Raw genomic sequence first — 13,823 nt, forward strand, 5'->3', positions numbered from 1 at the left:
GATTATAAAAAATTGCATGTTTTGACTCTCATGAAAAATAAATACTTTAAGAGTTTTAGTAAAATTGCTCCTGTATATTATTGTGTACTCAATATTTCACATCTTGTCTTCAGAACACAAGCAACATGACAAAGACAGCCACTCATCAAACACCTGATGCAACATCACACAGTGACAATGCACCACAGCCAGTGACAGTGTTTGGGCCAGTTAAAAAGTTCAAACCTGTGATCTGTAAATCTGTGGAGAAAGAGACATCTCTGCACGGCAGCCTGATGGCAGCAATCCAGACAGGTGGAGGCAAAGACAGGCTCAAAAAGGTGAGACACAGATCAGGATGATACAATGGATAGATGGATGACTAGATAGATGGATTGTGATAGTGATAAAACATACACCATATTCTTGTTTTGATAAATATTTTGTTTGCTGCAGGTTGTTGGGGAAACAAGAAAGGGATTTTGATTCTTCTCCTTTTCTTCCTCATTATTAGATATCCACTTCTGGTCCCAGTAACTTGAAGAAAGTGTCTTGTGTTGAGGTGCAGGATGAGAGGTCTGCTCTTTTGGCTGCTATCAGAGCCCAAAGCAACTTCACCAGGCTGAGGAAGGTAAAACACTTATCTTAGCTATTTGTGTAACATCATTTTTACTGTGTGTACATCAAGGGGGGTGGGAGGGAAATAAATGTGTAAGGCTTAATGAATATATTCATGTTTATTGTCAACATTATTTTTTACATTTTTTGCTTTACATGGCATCATAACAACATCCTCTGTCCTTAGACCCTCACATCTACTGAGGGAAAACTCCATAGAAAACCCTTTTAACAGGGAAAAATTGGAGGAGGGATCCCTCACCCAGGACGGGCAGACATGCAATAAATGTTGTATACAGCCATGAAAACAGTTTTATAGCAAGAGTTGACGAAGGCGGCTTCTGGTGGGAGGAAAGGCAGGGAGAGCAGGCCAGCTTAATGGGGGGACTAGATGGTAGACTGGTTCATGGGAAGGGAGGGCAGGTCGGTTTAACAGAATTGGTGCAGCGAGATGGAGCTCCGGTGGATCTGTGGAAACACAGACAGAGTGCGAGACACCAAGGCCAAACTACAAAGTGCAACAGATAAAGATAATGACAGTTCAAAATGTGCGAGAGGAGAGGAGAGATGGACAGATGCATTGGACCAGTTTCTCAGCATCACTCTGAGAGACGGTATTCCTAATCTTGGCTATTCACTGCGTAGGTGAAAGAAGGCGGTCCGAGTCACATGTTTTTTGTGGGAGCTGAAGGAAAGGTCCTGGTCAAAAATGACATAAACATATCAACATAAACAATATACCAACCAAACACAAGTCAACATTGTCCTTCTGGGCCTGTTGCTGTGCTCAGTGTGGATGATGGTTTATTGTCACAGAGCTGACAGTGTGACTGTTCCCTCTTTAGTCTTGTTACACTTTGAAGAGAACAAACAAGTGGACTTATAGCAAGTGCATGGCATGAGGAGAATGTAAAAGGAAATGTGAATGTCTCCCTCATCACTTTGTTTTGTTTAGCCAGTCAGCCGTCCGCATGAACTAAGTTATGCAAGCACGGTTGTCTATTTCCATCCCTCTGTGTGGACTGTGAGTTGTGGTTTACTGTCACATAAGGACCCATGTGGAATGAAAGGGGGCAGGAAACGCGCTGCTGTAGCTGAAACATCTGCGGTTCTATTCTGGAGGTTCCTTACCAGAAGTGGAATCTCTGGAATGCTGCATGACTAAATTAGTTTTAAAAAATGTTGTGCTTCTCAAAAAAAAAAAAAGTGGATAAATAACTAGAAACTATACACACTATGATGGAATTGCAAAATAGATAATATCAAATCACATAAATGTGAATGTGTATAAACAAGATTAGAACAGAAGATTATTTGTTTGAACAAAGTATCTCTATGTGCCAGCCAGAGGCTGATGTTGTGTGGCTGATGTTGTGTGCCTGTGTGTAAGGTCAGTGTGAGTGTGAGCTCAGTCACACATTCTGTATGGGAGAGCAGCAGGCTTTCCGCCTGTGTTTATGTGTCTAGAGTTACCATTGTGTCTCGCCCCTTTGTGTGTTGCAGACCAAATCTGAGGCTGCGGATGAGCTTGAGACGTTCAAGAAGGTGGCCTCTGTGGAGGAGAAAAGTACAAGCGCCCCCTCCTCAGCCTCTCCTCCTCCAGTGACTTCCACTTCACCCCCTGTCTTTACCCCACCACCACCACCACCCATGGCTGCACCTCCACCTCCTCCCCCTCCCCCTGTCTTGCCTCAGGGTAAGCCTAGCACTGTGGCGCATCCACCAAGTGCTCACGCCCCCCTGAACGCTGCCTTGGCCAGAGAGGCTATGCTGGAGGCCATTCGCTCTGGATCAGCAGCTGATAGGCTTAAAAAGGTACAAATACAGAAAAATACAGCATCTGATTATCTTATTGCTCACAACATCATAAATGCATCAACATTTTGCATTAGCACAGAATGTCATATATGTCTTTTTAACTTTGTTTTACTTGGTGTTGGTGCTTAAAATGGCATCATTTCACTCGGAGAGATAAAAGCCATCAAAGAAGGGAGGGAGGGAACTAAAGGGTGGGAGACAGACATGAAAATAAGCAGAGATGGAACAGATAGAGGCAATGAAGCCAGAGGGAGAAACAGAAAAATATATGATCCAGTGTCCTCTTTTTTCTCACATCTTTGGTCTGGGTTCTCACCATCTTGGCAGAATGAAGCTGCTTGTATGAACATTTGCATAATTTGAAATAATGTTAGAATGAATTCAATGAAAATTAAAATGTTCAGAAAATTGTTGAGCCCATCTCATTCAGATCTGCAGAGGTAGAAAATTCACCAATAAGTTTAGGCATTTCTTTTTCTTTTCTTTTTTTTTGTAGGCAGACAGTCAGGCTCCACACAACCTCAAAATCCTGGTATTTTCTATAAGTGGAGAAATACAAACATGATGTGTTGTGTTTCTTTTGACCAGGTTGCTGTGCCCACAAAGACAATTCAAGTCAATGGGAGACTGGGAACCATCCAAGCAGCCTCCTCAGCCCTCCCCCAGCAATAAGAGGGGAGCCCACATCACCACAACCAGGAATGATTGATCAAATTCCATTTTGTTTTTGTTTTTTTGCTTTTTGCCATTGTACTTTTTCAGCAGCTGCTTGGAAAACTGGATTTATTCATATTTTGAGTGATTATTATTTGAACTTCACATATCTCACTACTGGCTTAGGCTTAAACTAATGCAGTTTTTAAGGAACAGCAAGGCAGGGAGACTGTTATTATCACTTCTACTATTTACAAAAAACATTTTTTATATATATAATAGGGGAATTATTTGAACATTTCTTGTTACTTTGTTAGTAGCCAAACACCTGCAATGTCTGTCTGACAAGATTTGATGAAAGGTGAAAGGTTTGCAGTTAATTCCATCCATAATATCAGATGTTTCAGCTCCTAACATAACAGCAGCTTGCTGGAACATGTTTGAGTTTATCTTCATACCATAATGTTGCTCCTAAACATATCTTGCCATCTGTACTTGAATTCAGTAGTTTTAACTGGAACATTGTAAAAATGTGTGCCAAGGAAAGCAAATTTAAATGGTTTATGCTACTTTCAGTTTTGTTTTGTTCTGTTTTTCTTTTTTATTTGCTTTTTCCACAACAAGTCATGGATGCCTTATACTGTTGCTCAGTGTTATGTATATGATGTTTGCTGTATAATTTCTAAAAGGGGTGCAATAAGTCTTATGATGTTTCCAGTTTGGGCAAATTCATATTTGTTCAACAAATTAAGATGATTTAAAATCTTAAATACAGTAAAGAAAATGGACGAGTAGATCCATTGACAATGTTTGAAGTATATACATCTGATATATACTGTATATAGTATATCTGGTCCATGATGCCAACTGCTACAGTTCCTGGCTGGTAAGATGGTGATGACTGACTAGTGCCTGTTAGATCATTATTATCCTGTGTAAGCTATTAACCTTCATCTCTGCTGCTGTTTATAATCTAAAGACATTGAACATTCTGGTCAGTACCTGTAGAAACCTGCATTACAGGTGCAACATAATTGACCATGCCTTTTTTATGTTTGATGTATATTATGGAGATGAACCTTTCCTTTCATTGACATTTCAATACTTTTGAAGCATCATTATTATTTAAGTATATCAATGGTGGATGCCACAATGAGCACAAAGAGATTAGTTTGTTAATGGCTATGTAACAGAAAAAGCAGTTGTAGAGAAACAGATGTTTAGGTTATTTATGGTCTTGATTGAGGCAAATGTTAGTGTGTTTCATTTTGCTCCTCTGTAGGTAACGTTTACAGTGTGGAGTAACTATGTCAGGTAGAGGGAAAGCAGACCACTTGCATGAAATGTTCTAGTCATGGATGAAGTAGGATGTCCATGTTGAATCCTTAGAATGAAGACAGATCTAGAGCATCCATTCAGGTGTATATGCTTGCTGCTGTGTATTGTGAGATAAATCTGCATAAAAAGGGAGTTGCATTTAGTTTTATAGAGATCTATTTTTAATTTATGTTCAGTTTCAAGACACAAAAAATAATTTTACTCTTGTATGGTTTATCCTGAGAGTGAAAACTTTAAGAGATTTTTCTTTCTCTAAATAGTTATTTCAACTTTGCTGGTTTCATCTTAATCATGAAACCTTCATCATGATGGTTTCATCTTTATACTTTAGCCTACAGCACACTGTAGCATTTAAGTTGAAGAAAGATCGCCGAGATAGATTTGATTTAAATCTTTGATAGAAAGGTATTCCTACGGTAGCATGATTTTTTTATTAGCTATTGCTTTTTAAGATTTAATTGCACATTGTTTTTTTTTTTGTTTTTTTTTTTCAGAAGGTTTGCACAGTTATTTTTGTCTACCTAATTTTTGATTCAATAAATAATTTTGTAATCAAGAGAAAACCAACCTGCTGCTGATATTTCTTTCTTTCTTGATATTATAATGATCAAAAAGTGTTGTTTTCAAATAGTAAAATGTGGGACTGAACTGGGTGTATAATGAACTTGCTCTGGAGAGCATCACTCTGTGTCTCTGCCATTCCCAGCACTGTGGTTGTCTGTAGACTGTGGTCATCCTGCTGTCCTTATGAAATATATTGTAACCTCCCTCTCCCTGCCACACCACATGAGCTACTATTCCGGGCAGCAGTTCATCGTCCTGACTCATCACTATGTGGTGACACAGAATGACTCTCACAGAACTTGAACCTAACCTGCATTCCTGATTCCTGAAACACTGATTTCTGTGCCCCATGCTGTCCCCCCTGAAGCAACTGAGTGATGCAAAAAATCCCTTTTAGTTGAAAAATCATATAGAAATACACATTACAGGTGCACAGACAGGGAAATCAATCAAACACACAGCCAAGACAACACAAGAGTGGCTTAAGGGACAACTCTGTAAATGTTATTGAGTGCCCCAGTCAGAGTTCTGACTTGAACCTAATCAAACATGTCCAAGACCTGAAAATGGCTGTCCTCTGACAGTCCCTATACCTGACAGAATTTGAGAGCAGAAGAATGGAGTAAATCCCCAAATCCAGGTGTGCAAAGCGTGTTACATCTGACTCAAGAAGACTCAAGGCTGTAATGCTAAAGGGGCTTCAGCTACAAACTAAGTAAAGGGTGTGAATATTTATGTCAGGAGTCAGTCTTTACTCTTTCCGTCATGGGATTTTAAGTGTGGGCTGATGAATAAAAAAAATGAATGTGTTTGATTTTTAGCATAAGAAAAATATGAAAAAAAGTGAAGGAGCCTGAATACTTTCCAAACGCTCTGGAGAGTGCAGAAGGGTAAGCTTCTGCATTGGCCAGAGAGCTGTAAATTCCTGCAGGGACCACAGGTTCTCTTGTGGGTCAAAATTCATGCTCATTCTACAGCCACTCTAATCTGCCTTACAAATCTCTGAAGGATGTGTATGGGTGGGTGTCAGTGATATTTCTGTTGTGTACGTGTGTTTGAGCTTGTGCCTGTGTTACAGTTCCAAACCCAATTTAACCATCCTGCCAACGTAAACAACCTCCAAATCAAGAGTTACCAGAAGGTCACACCACATAATACAACAGAAATACATTCAGTTAGGTTTGGCTGTGGGGCATGCCTTCAACAACCCCATTGGTTTGTTTGTATTTGTTGCCATAACAGTCTCATATGAAGGCCTGGGGCAGGGAATGCTCCATGTCACGATGCCAATCACCATATTGACTAATAAAATTTGGATGATGTAACCATAAATGTCAGAGAGTTAGGGTTTCTGTGTGAAGAGGGATATGTCCACCCATCATATTGTGTTTCTTGTTTATGTCAAGAAAATGAGCAGTAAACAAGTGTTTACTTCCCTCCATGGCAGCACTAAAAGCAAATTCATCCATAGTCCTGTGACACTAAAATGGAAGCCATTCACCAACTGCCTCGTCTTGTATTACACAGCTTTGTTAGTCCTGACGTCTTGACTTATGAGTGATGGACACAGTGACACCAGACTATCAGCAGGGGTTTATGTTGACTTTGTTTTCTAATGTTGGGCAGTCTACTATGTATCTGATCAATCAATTTGAACAAAAGATCTGTGTGATGCTGAATGTCTGATGAGGTGAAATCAACATAATGTGTCTCATAAGAAGAATGCTTTGTTGCATGGTGGCACGCTGAATCTGAGTGACATGATGTGTGTTTGTTTGTAAGTATGTGTGTGTGTGTGTGTGTGTGTGTGTGTGTGTGTGTGTGTGTGTGTGTGTGTGTGTGTGTGTGTGTGTGTGTGTGTGTGTGTGTGTGTGATGCAATGGTTGCAATAGTTGCTCTTTGAATGTGTGTTTACACACACTGAGGGGGCACAGTGTGAACCCCCCGTAGTCACGATCCAGACACACACACATGCACATACACTCGGGACTGACCTTTCCCACTTCAGACTCCCACGGTGTGTTCCCATCACTTGAACTAATCCTAGTCTGAACTATACCAGCCAGGCAGTATGAAAAATTAACTGAGTGCATGGGTTAACTCTGGTGTCGCTGCAGCCTGAGGCACAGCTTTATCTGGAAGGCTGTGGGGCTCAGTGCACGTCACTGCCTTTCAATCACTCTCCCACCTGTAAATATGTTACACTAGTTAACAGTGTAACCTGTAGTAACACATGAGCTGGATATACACCTCCTGCATATGTTGCCCTTAGCCATAAACATCAGAGGGTCTTATGCAATCCACTTCCAAGGCTCAGAGGGATAAAAACATAACCTTGGCAGGAAGGCAACACGGGTGCAATGAAATTTGACCCCCAGTTGTGCAATATACATACCTCACAGTTACAACTACTGTTCTCACTCCTGATTGTACTTGTCAGAGCACGGCTTTTAATTAAAAGAGTAGTGCTGTCTTTAACCTTAAATTCGTGGTGTAGCCACAATATCTACATACACACACTATAGTGCAGATATTCTTCCTCTGAAAACATCTCTGAACCCAAAAAGTATTGAAAAAAGTAACATTTAAAGTGGACCCATAAATAAACTAAAAGAGGGTCAGGGTCAAATAACTTGCACCGGATTGCAAAGGGGTGGGTGGGGGGGATCAACCTAAATTAATTCAACAGGTTCTTCCCTGGCTCATCCACCACAGCTCCACCAAGATTGGGGAAAATCAATTCAGTATGTTTTTGCGCAATCCTGCAGACAAATAAAACAGGTGGTGAAATCAAAACATCCTAGGTGGACGTAATGAACTTTGACCCCTCGCCACATCCAAGGCAGCATTGTTCTATTTGCGTCATGCAGGTTTAGAGGCCAAATCCTTTGGAGCAAAGAAAGGAGCATGGAAGAAACCAGTTGTCTACTCAAAAAATATTTTTGATGTAAAGAAAATGTTATTGTCCCTAAGTTGTATTGCCCTTGATACAAAATTTGACACATCCCTGAGTAGGGTGTTGTTAAATGCACCATAGGCAACCAAGTTCGGGCAAGTTCATTAATGGTTTGGTTCATCTTTGCATCAAACACTTGTGAGGTGAATGAAACAAGGAAGACAAGAAGACATTTTTAAATAGCCTATGTTAGTGATTGTGCAAAAAATGTATGTGGTGGAAAGGTTTTTACTATCAATTAAACCTATTATAAAGGTGGTTATTGCAGATCTTTAAAATTGAAGCAGGATGGTACAACTTAAAAAGTTACATTTTCCAGAAACATGAGATGAAGCCTACAGCCTGCAGATGGTGTGAAATGATGAGCAATGGTTGGAGCATGCAACCTGTGAAAAAAGATATATGTTAACACCACATATCATAGTAGGACCCAGAATTTGTGTGTGTGCGTGCGTGTATGTTGTTTTGAACAGCACACACACGCGACATTGAGGCAGCTCTTCAAAAAATAAAAGCGGAATCCTCTGAACACGCCCTTATTCCCATAAGACGTGAACGCCGCATTAATCACCCCTCGCGTGTGGGCGTGGCCTTGTCTGAGGGGGAGGAGTTGTTAGCGTGTGTGTGTATGCGTGTGTGTTTGTGCGTGTACGTATATGTGTGTGTATGTAAGTGTGTGTATCCCCGGCCGCATGAGATGAGCTGCCCGCAGTCTTTGCAGCCACTGTTTTCGCCTCCTCCTCCTCTGTTGCCTCTGTCTCGCTGTCCAGTCCGGGAATGTTGACCACCACCACCACCACCGTGGCCTGATCCAGCGCTGCCGAGCGTCGCGTCATCTCCACACTGCCGCTGCTCTCCGTGTTTGTCCCTGAGGCTTCGTAGCCTGCCTTAACCGATCCGGTTGGAAGGTGAGTGCATGTTAACTGGATGGAGAAGCGCAGCTCTCATGCTGCTGCTTCTGCTTCTTTCTGGGTGCGGGTAGTAGTGGTGGTGGTGGGGAGGGTAAAGAAGTGCACGGAGAGTGTCCGGCCGGCGAGCGCGTGAAATAAAAGTTTATATGTGCTGTTGTGATGATGACACGCACTGTTATGCGGGTCGGAACACATGTGAGTGAGCGCTGATCGTAGCCGCCTATAGCGGGACCAGACCTGGATCCCTGCCTGTCTGCCTGCCGCTCCTTCCTGACACCGTAGCGGCCACTCATTCAACTTTGAAAACAAGTTTATTCATGGGACCAAGTTGTTGCATTAAAACTGTTCCTACTCCTCCTCTTGTTATTCACACTTAGTGGGAAGCTTCCGCCGGAGACACCCCCAGCCTGTTCCGGGGTTTGTACGCGTGCAAGATAAAAAGCAAACATCTCGTGCGCTCTCCTGTCCTGCACCTTTTCCCCGCAACATGTACTGTGATTCGACTCTATCGAATAACCTGCTGTGTTTACGGTTGCGTAACATGGACCATAGGCTACTTTCAATTCAGCAGGACTTCAACCGCCCCCCCTACCCAGCACCAGCCCCCCTGCTCCACCCCCTCCTCCTCAACTCAATTCTGTGAGAGTTTCGCCAGTCTCGCCTTATCGCCTTATCCTTTTGGCAGCGTTTGCTTTGGGGGTGGGGAGGGAGGGAGGGAGACGGGGTAAGAGAGAGGGAGAGAAAGAGGCGTTTTCCCAGGGATGTTCATGAAGCCTTGGTGCAGTGCTTCCCTAGAGTGGGCTCTGGGGGGAACCCCAGGGGGTGATTGGGTGGGATCCAGGAGGAGAGAGTGGGGGTGGCCAGTAAAATAAGGGATTGCTGAATCCACCACAACAAGAGGAAGAAGTTCCTTTAATCACAGTCGCTGACTGTAAAAAAAAAAAAAAAAAAGAGAGAAAAAAAAGAGTGTTATCAGTGCACTTGTTAAGCAGCTCTACAGTACTGAGTCAATAGGTTATAACAACAAAACACTCCCAGAGGGCTTGTGTTGAAAAATGTTGATGTGAAAATCTTTGGGGGACCTGTGGCCCACTCATTTATCTTCAAGCTGACACTAAATCCAGCCACTGCCCTGCCCTGCACTGTAAATGTAGTGTACCTGCAGTTGCAGCATCTCACCATTCTCTATTGTATATGCCTCTATTGTTTCATTGTGATATATGTATATTAAAGCCCATCTCAGCTTATATTACAACACAATACTTTGTCTCAGTTTGCAGGACTTTGAGAAACTGTGCTTAAGAAACATTAAGAGTGAGGAGGGGCAAGTGACTAAGAGTGAGGGCTTGATCGTTATCTAATCTAACATTATGTGCAGAAGTCTTGACAAAGCAACTCTTCATAGTCTAATCCACCCCGTCATTTGGGAACTCAGCCAAATCAATTTCTTTATTGGCTGCATGTGGTCTCTGCAGAAAGTTGCATAACCACCCAAATTTATGATTCTGGGAACTATTGGCGTTGGTCTGTGTGTTTTGAATGTAGATCAGGGCTCCCACTGGGAGTGTGGGGTTAGACTGGAAGGAGGCACTTAGAGACTGATACACACATTTTCTAGGTAATGTGTCCCAAAATGCTTTGTGCCAGTGCACATTTTCAAGCGAGGTAAACTAGTAGAACTCCTGAGATAACAGTCTCTTTTTTTGTGTTAGAAAACTTTGGCACACACTTAAATTGGTCAGCTGCACAGGCAGAGCTACCAAGCTTCCATTTCCATAGGTCTGTGGTCAGGGAAATGCTGGAGAAAACCAAGTTACATGAATTATTACTGTGTCTGGTGGTACATATAACATTTTGTCTCTGTCATCCATCCCCCATTGGATTAATTAAGATCCTGTATACTGAAATTCATTTGCAGGTCTTAAGTTGAACCTCAGCATACTTTGCAGGATGAAGGCAGGCACAGCACAGTCAGCACCTTCTCTGGAATCACTGAAGTGAAATTCGCCACTGATATATCACTCAGCTTGGCAACCTACAGAGGAGCACTCCAGTACTCCACATATGCATGGCTCTCTGCACGTTAACCTCAAAGTCTGGTTGAATATGAAGCGTTTTGATCACTGCTGCTGCCTCATTCTGTCTGAAACATGTTATAGTTGTATGATTTTTTTTAACACCCTCCCACTCATAACCAGAGAGGATTTCTCCTTTCCTTTCCTTTGCCCATTATTTCCTGCTTTCTTTCATTTAATTATGTTGTGGTCACATCTCTGTGTACATGGCAACCGCTCGAGCTGTGGTTTTTTCTCTCCCTCTCTCTCTCTCTACCCCCACCCCACCCCACCCGCCCCCCAGCACCAGTCCTGCTATTTCAAGTCCATGCTCAGTAAGCACAGGCATGACGGGGCATGAACTCTGCAAGAGTATGGGCTGCCAAAAGTCTGCTGACTGCACATATTGCACATAATTATACTTACAATAAGCTATACTCAGCTGACTCTAGGATCCAGACGTGTGTGTTTTGTCTTCTGTGACGCTCGAAAAAAAGAAAATCTGAAATGCAGTTGCTCCTGCCGCTCATACTCCACCGGTTTTTGATTGAAATGCTATATGCTTGGCAGCGATCACCCCAGAGATTTATTACATAACCAGAACTTGAACCTCGGTTTTAACTTGAGCACTTTTCTTGATGTACAAATAAATATTAAGTTGTATACCCGCACCCCCTCCTCCCCCCCAGTCCATGTGTATATGCATATAGTTTCAGCTGCCATCCCAAGGCAGAAGTGGCGGAGATATCCTGTTAACTGGTATTGGTGCTATAAGAGCCTGTGGTCGTGCTCTAGGCAGCATTCCATTGGGTCTTGCGTCAGCCAGCAGTCATTCAGCACTGGTTAGTCTAGGCTTATACACTGTTAATACCCCTCCCTGATGTCATGACACCATTAACCCAAGCCTGCTGGGGGGGGGGGGGGGGCACAGCACAGTTCATGTCAGAAGACTGAGCCTGCCTGGACCTAAAAGCAAAGTTACTTTAAAATGCCCAGCAGGGCTGTCAGTAGTTGAAAAAGAATGCAGTGATTATCTTTATTTGGTTTCTGGCTAAAGGTAAAGTTTGGGCTCAGTGCATAATCGGCGGACATCATACGTAGCCTCTCCTCTGAATTGTTCTGTGTTGGCCGGGCCTTAAGGCACTAGACAAACCATGGTGTCTGGATCGCTAGGACTGGTATTTAAGCACAAGTTAACATTTCTTTTCGTTGACATTACTGCTCAATTCATGTTTTATGTACTTGGTGTGTTGGCGACAACTGCTGAGTAATCATGTTCTGCTCTGTGAGAGTTCATTTCTAAGAACCCAGATCCTCACCAGAAGAAAAACTTTGTGGTATTATTCTTCCCCCTCCTCCTCCACACTATAAATATGGACCTGTACAAACCCGATTCTCACCGCTTTCCACTTGTGACCTAAGATGATGCAACGCTTGCTTGTCCAACCACTGCCGTATATGGTGGATTGAGTTTCTCGCTGTCTGGTGTTGGTCCAAATGTGGCTGAAACCCAAGGCTGCGTGAGAGGCAAGAATGTTGCCTTTATTCTGTAGGTAACCGAAAACCTGAGGGACCACAGGCTCAGGTGTGCGCAGGTAACGTGGTGTGGATGCGCCGTGATATGTCGCGCAAAAAATGATCTCTCTAATGTAAGCTGCACCAGCTCTCCCTTGCTCTCACGTTCCCTTGCCTTTATCTCCATACGTCTGTCGTCTCACGGTTTATCGTTGTCTCTTTGTCCATCTGTCTACCTCACTGTCTGCCCCCCTATCTCTTTCCTTAGCCAGCCTCAGTCTCTGAGTTTCACCTTCTTTATCTCTGTCTGTCTCTCGCCATTTCTCCGCGTCTCACACTACCAGCTGAAATCTGCGATGCTAAATCAAAACAAATCATGGCTAGTTGGCTTTGGTAGATGTACTGAATGATTAACAACAAAAAGGGCTTCTTTTTGCAGAAATATTTCCCAATGCAAAAAACTTAAACAATACAGGCGTTTTCCTGTTGCTGAATTATAGCACTGTCCTGAACTGCACTCTGAATCCCTCTCATGCTCTGAACAGAGCACTTTTGACTGGGTATGCATGTACATGAAACATACTTAATTGCATTTTCTGCCCTCTGGTTTCAGGGCTTAGAGTGTTGTACCTTGGTATTTAGGAATAGGACTTATGCTAAGTCTTTGTCAATATGATTTTTTTCTTTACTCAGCCAAGTTTGTTAGCATTCCTTAGTGTAAGTAAGTAAAATAAATCCTTCCTGCCTTTCTCCTCAAGTGATCCCATAGAACTCGATCCCTTTTCTGATACAAGTAAGGTTTATTTTACTCACTATGCCAATTTTTTGGGGCATTTGATTTGTTTCTTTTTTTGCTGCTGGTTATGATTTCATTTGCCCAGACTCAGGTCTGTTTTTAGCAGCTTTGTGTTCTTCAATAAGAGCAGATCTGTGTACTTGGCCACAGTTGGCGCTTGAAGAGGCTCTGTGCTACCAACAGGTGTGTAGTAAAGATGGTGTCAAGAGAAGGCGAAGCCATCTAACGTGGCCCTCTTGGGCCACCATTACGGCCAACTTGTGCACAAGCACCATTGCTCCCAAGCCCTGTTCATTCATCTCTGTCATTGCATAAGACCAGTTCTCCCAAGCAGCCCAATGAAATCCTCATCCAATTAGGCACTGTCCACGTTTCCAAAAGGCCTTTCTCTCATAGACTGGTGCTATTCAGCCTCCCCCGGCATGACATCAGGCCCTCTCTTACAGCCCCACTTTATGCTGCTGCTCTCAGATAATGAAAGCTGCCAGTTAATGACTAATCAACATGTGCAACAAGCACATCCAGTGAGGAGTGACTACCATCTAATCTGCTGATTAAAACAGAAGACAGAGATGCTCTGTTCAACTCTCTCTCCATGTCTTTCAGTGTTGCATTGCTGC

General features: G+C 42.8%; 2 protein-coding genes across 6 annotated transcripts in view; both read left to right on the forward strand.

Moving 5' to 3' along the window:
* cobl (cordon-bleu WH2 repeat protein) overlaps window positions 1-5,221 on the forward strand; it is a 53,544-nt gene extending 48,323 nt beyond the window's left edge. For 2 of the 4 annotated variants that reach the window (XM_083989664.1, XM_083989662.1), the window contains exons 15-18: window positions 114-320; window positions 494-610; window positions 2,101-2,412; window positions 3,004-5,217. In XM_083989664.1, the coding sequence (XP_083845790.1) occupies window positions 114-320; window positions 494-610; window positions 2,101-2,412; window positions 3,004-3,087 (720 nt within the window). In that variant the 3' untranslated portion in view covers window positions 3,088-5,217. Of the gene's footprint in view, window positions 1-113; window positions 321-493; window positions 611-2,100; window positions 2,413-3,003 lie in introns of all 4 variants that reach the window. The other 2 variants (XM_083989665.1, XM_083989663.1) reach the window with 2 other exon arrangements.
* A 3,328-nt stretch (window positions 5,222-8,549) lies between these two features.
* grb10b (growth factor receptor-bound protein 10b) overlaps window positions 8,550-13,823 on the forward strand; it is a 62,085-nt gene continuing 56,811 nt past the window's right edge. For both annotated transcript variants that reach the window (XM_083989820.1, XM_083989821.1), the window contains exon 1: window positions 8,550-8,835. The gene's annotated coding sequence lies outside the window, so the exon portion shown is untranslated. The remainder of the gene's footprint in view (window positions 8,836-13,823) is intronic.

The sequence above is a fragment of the Trachurus trachurus genome (assembly GCF_905171665.1).
Source record: "Trachurus trachurus genome assembly, chromosome: 16".
Lineage (NCBI taxonomy): Eukaryota > Metazoa > Chordata > Actinopteri > Carangiformes > Carangidae > Trachurus > Trachurus trachurus.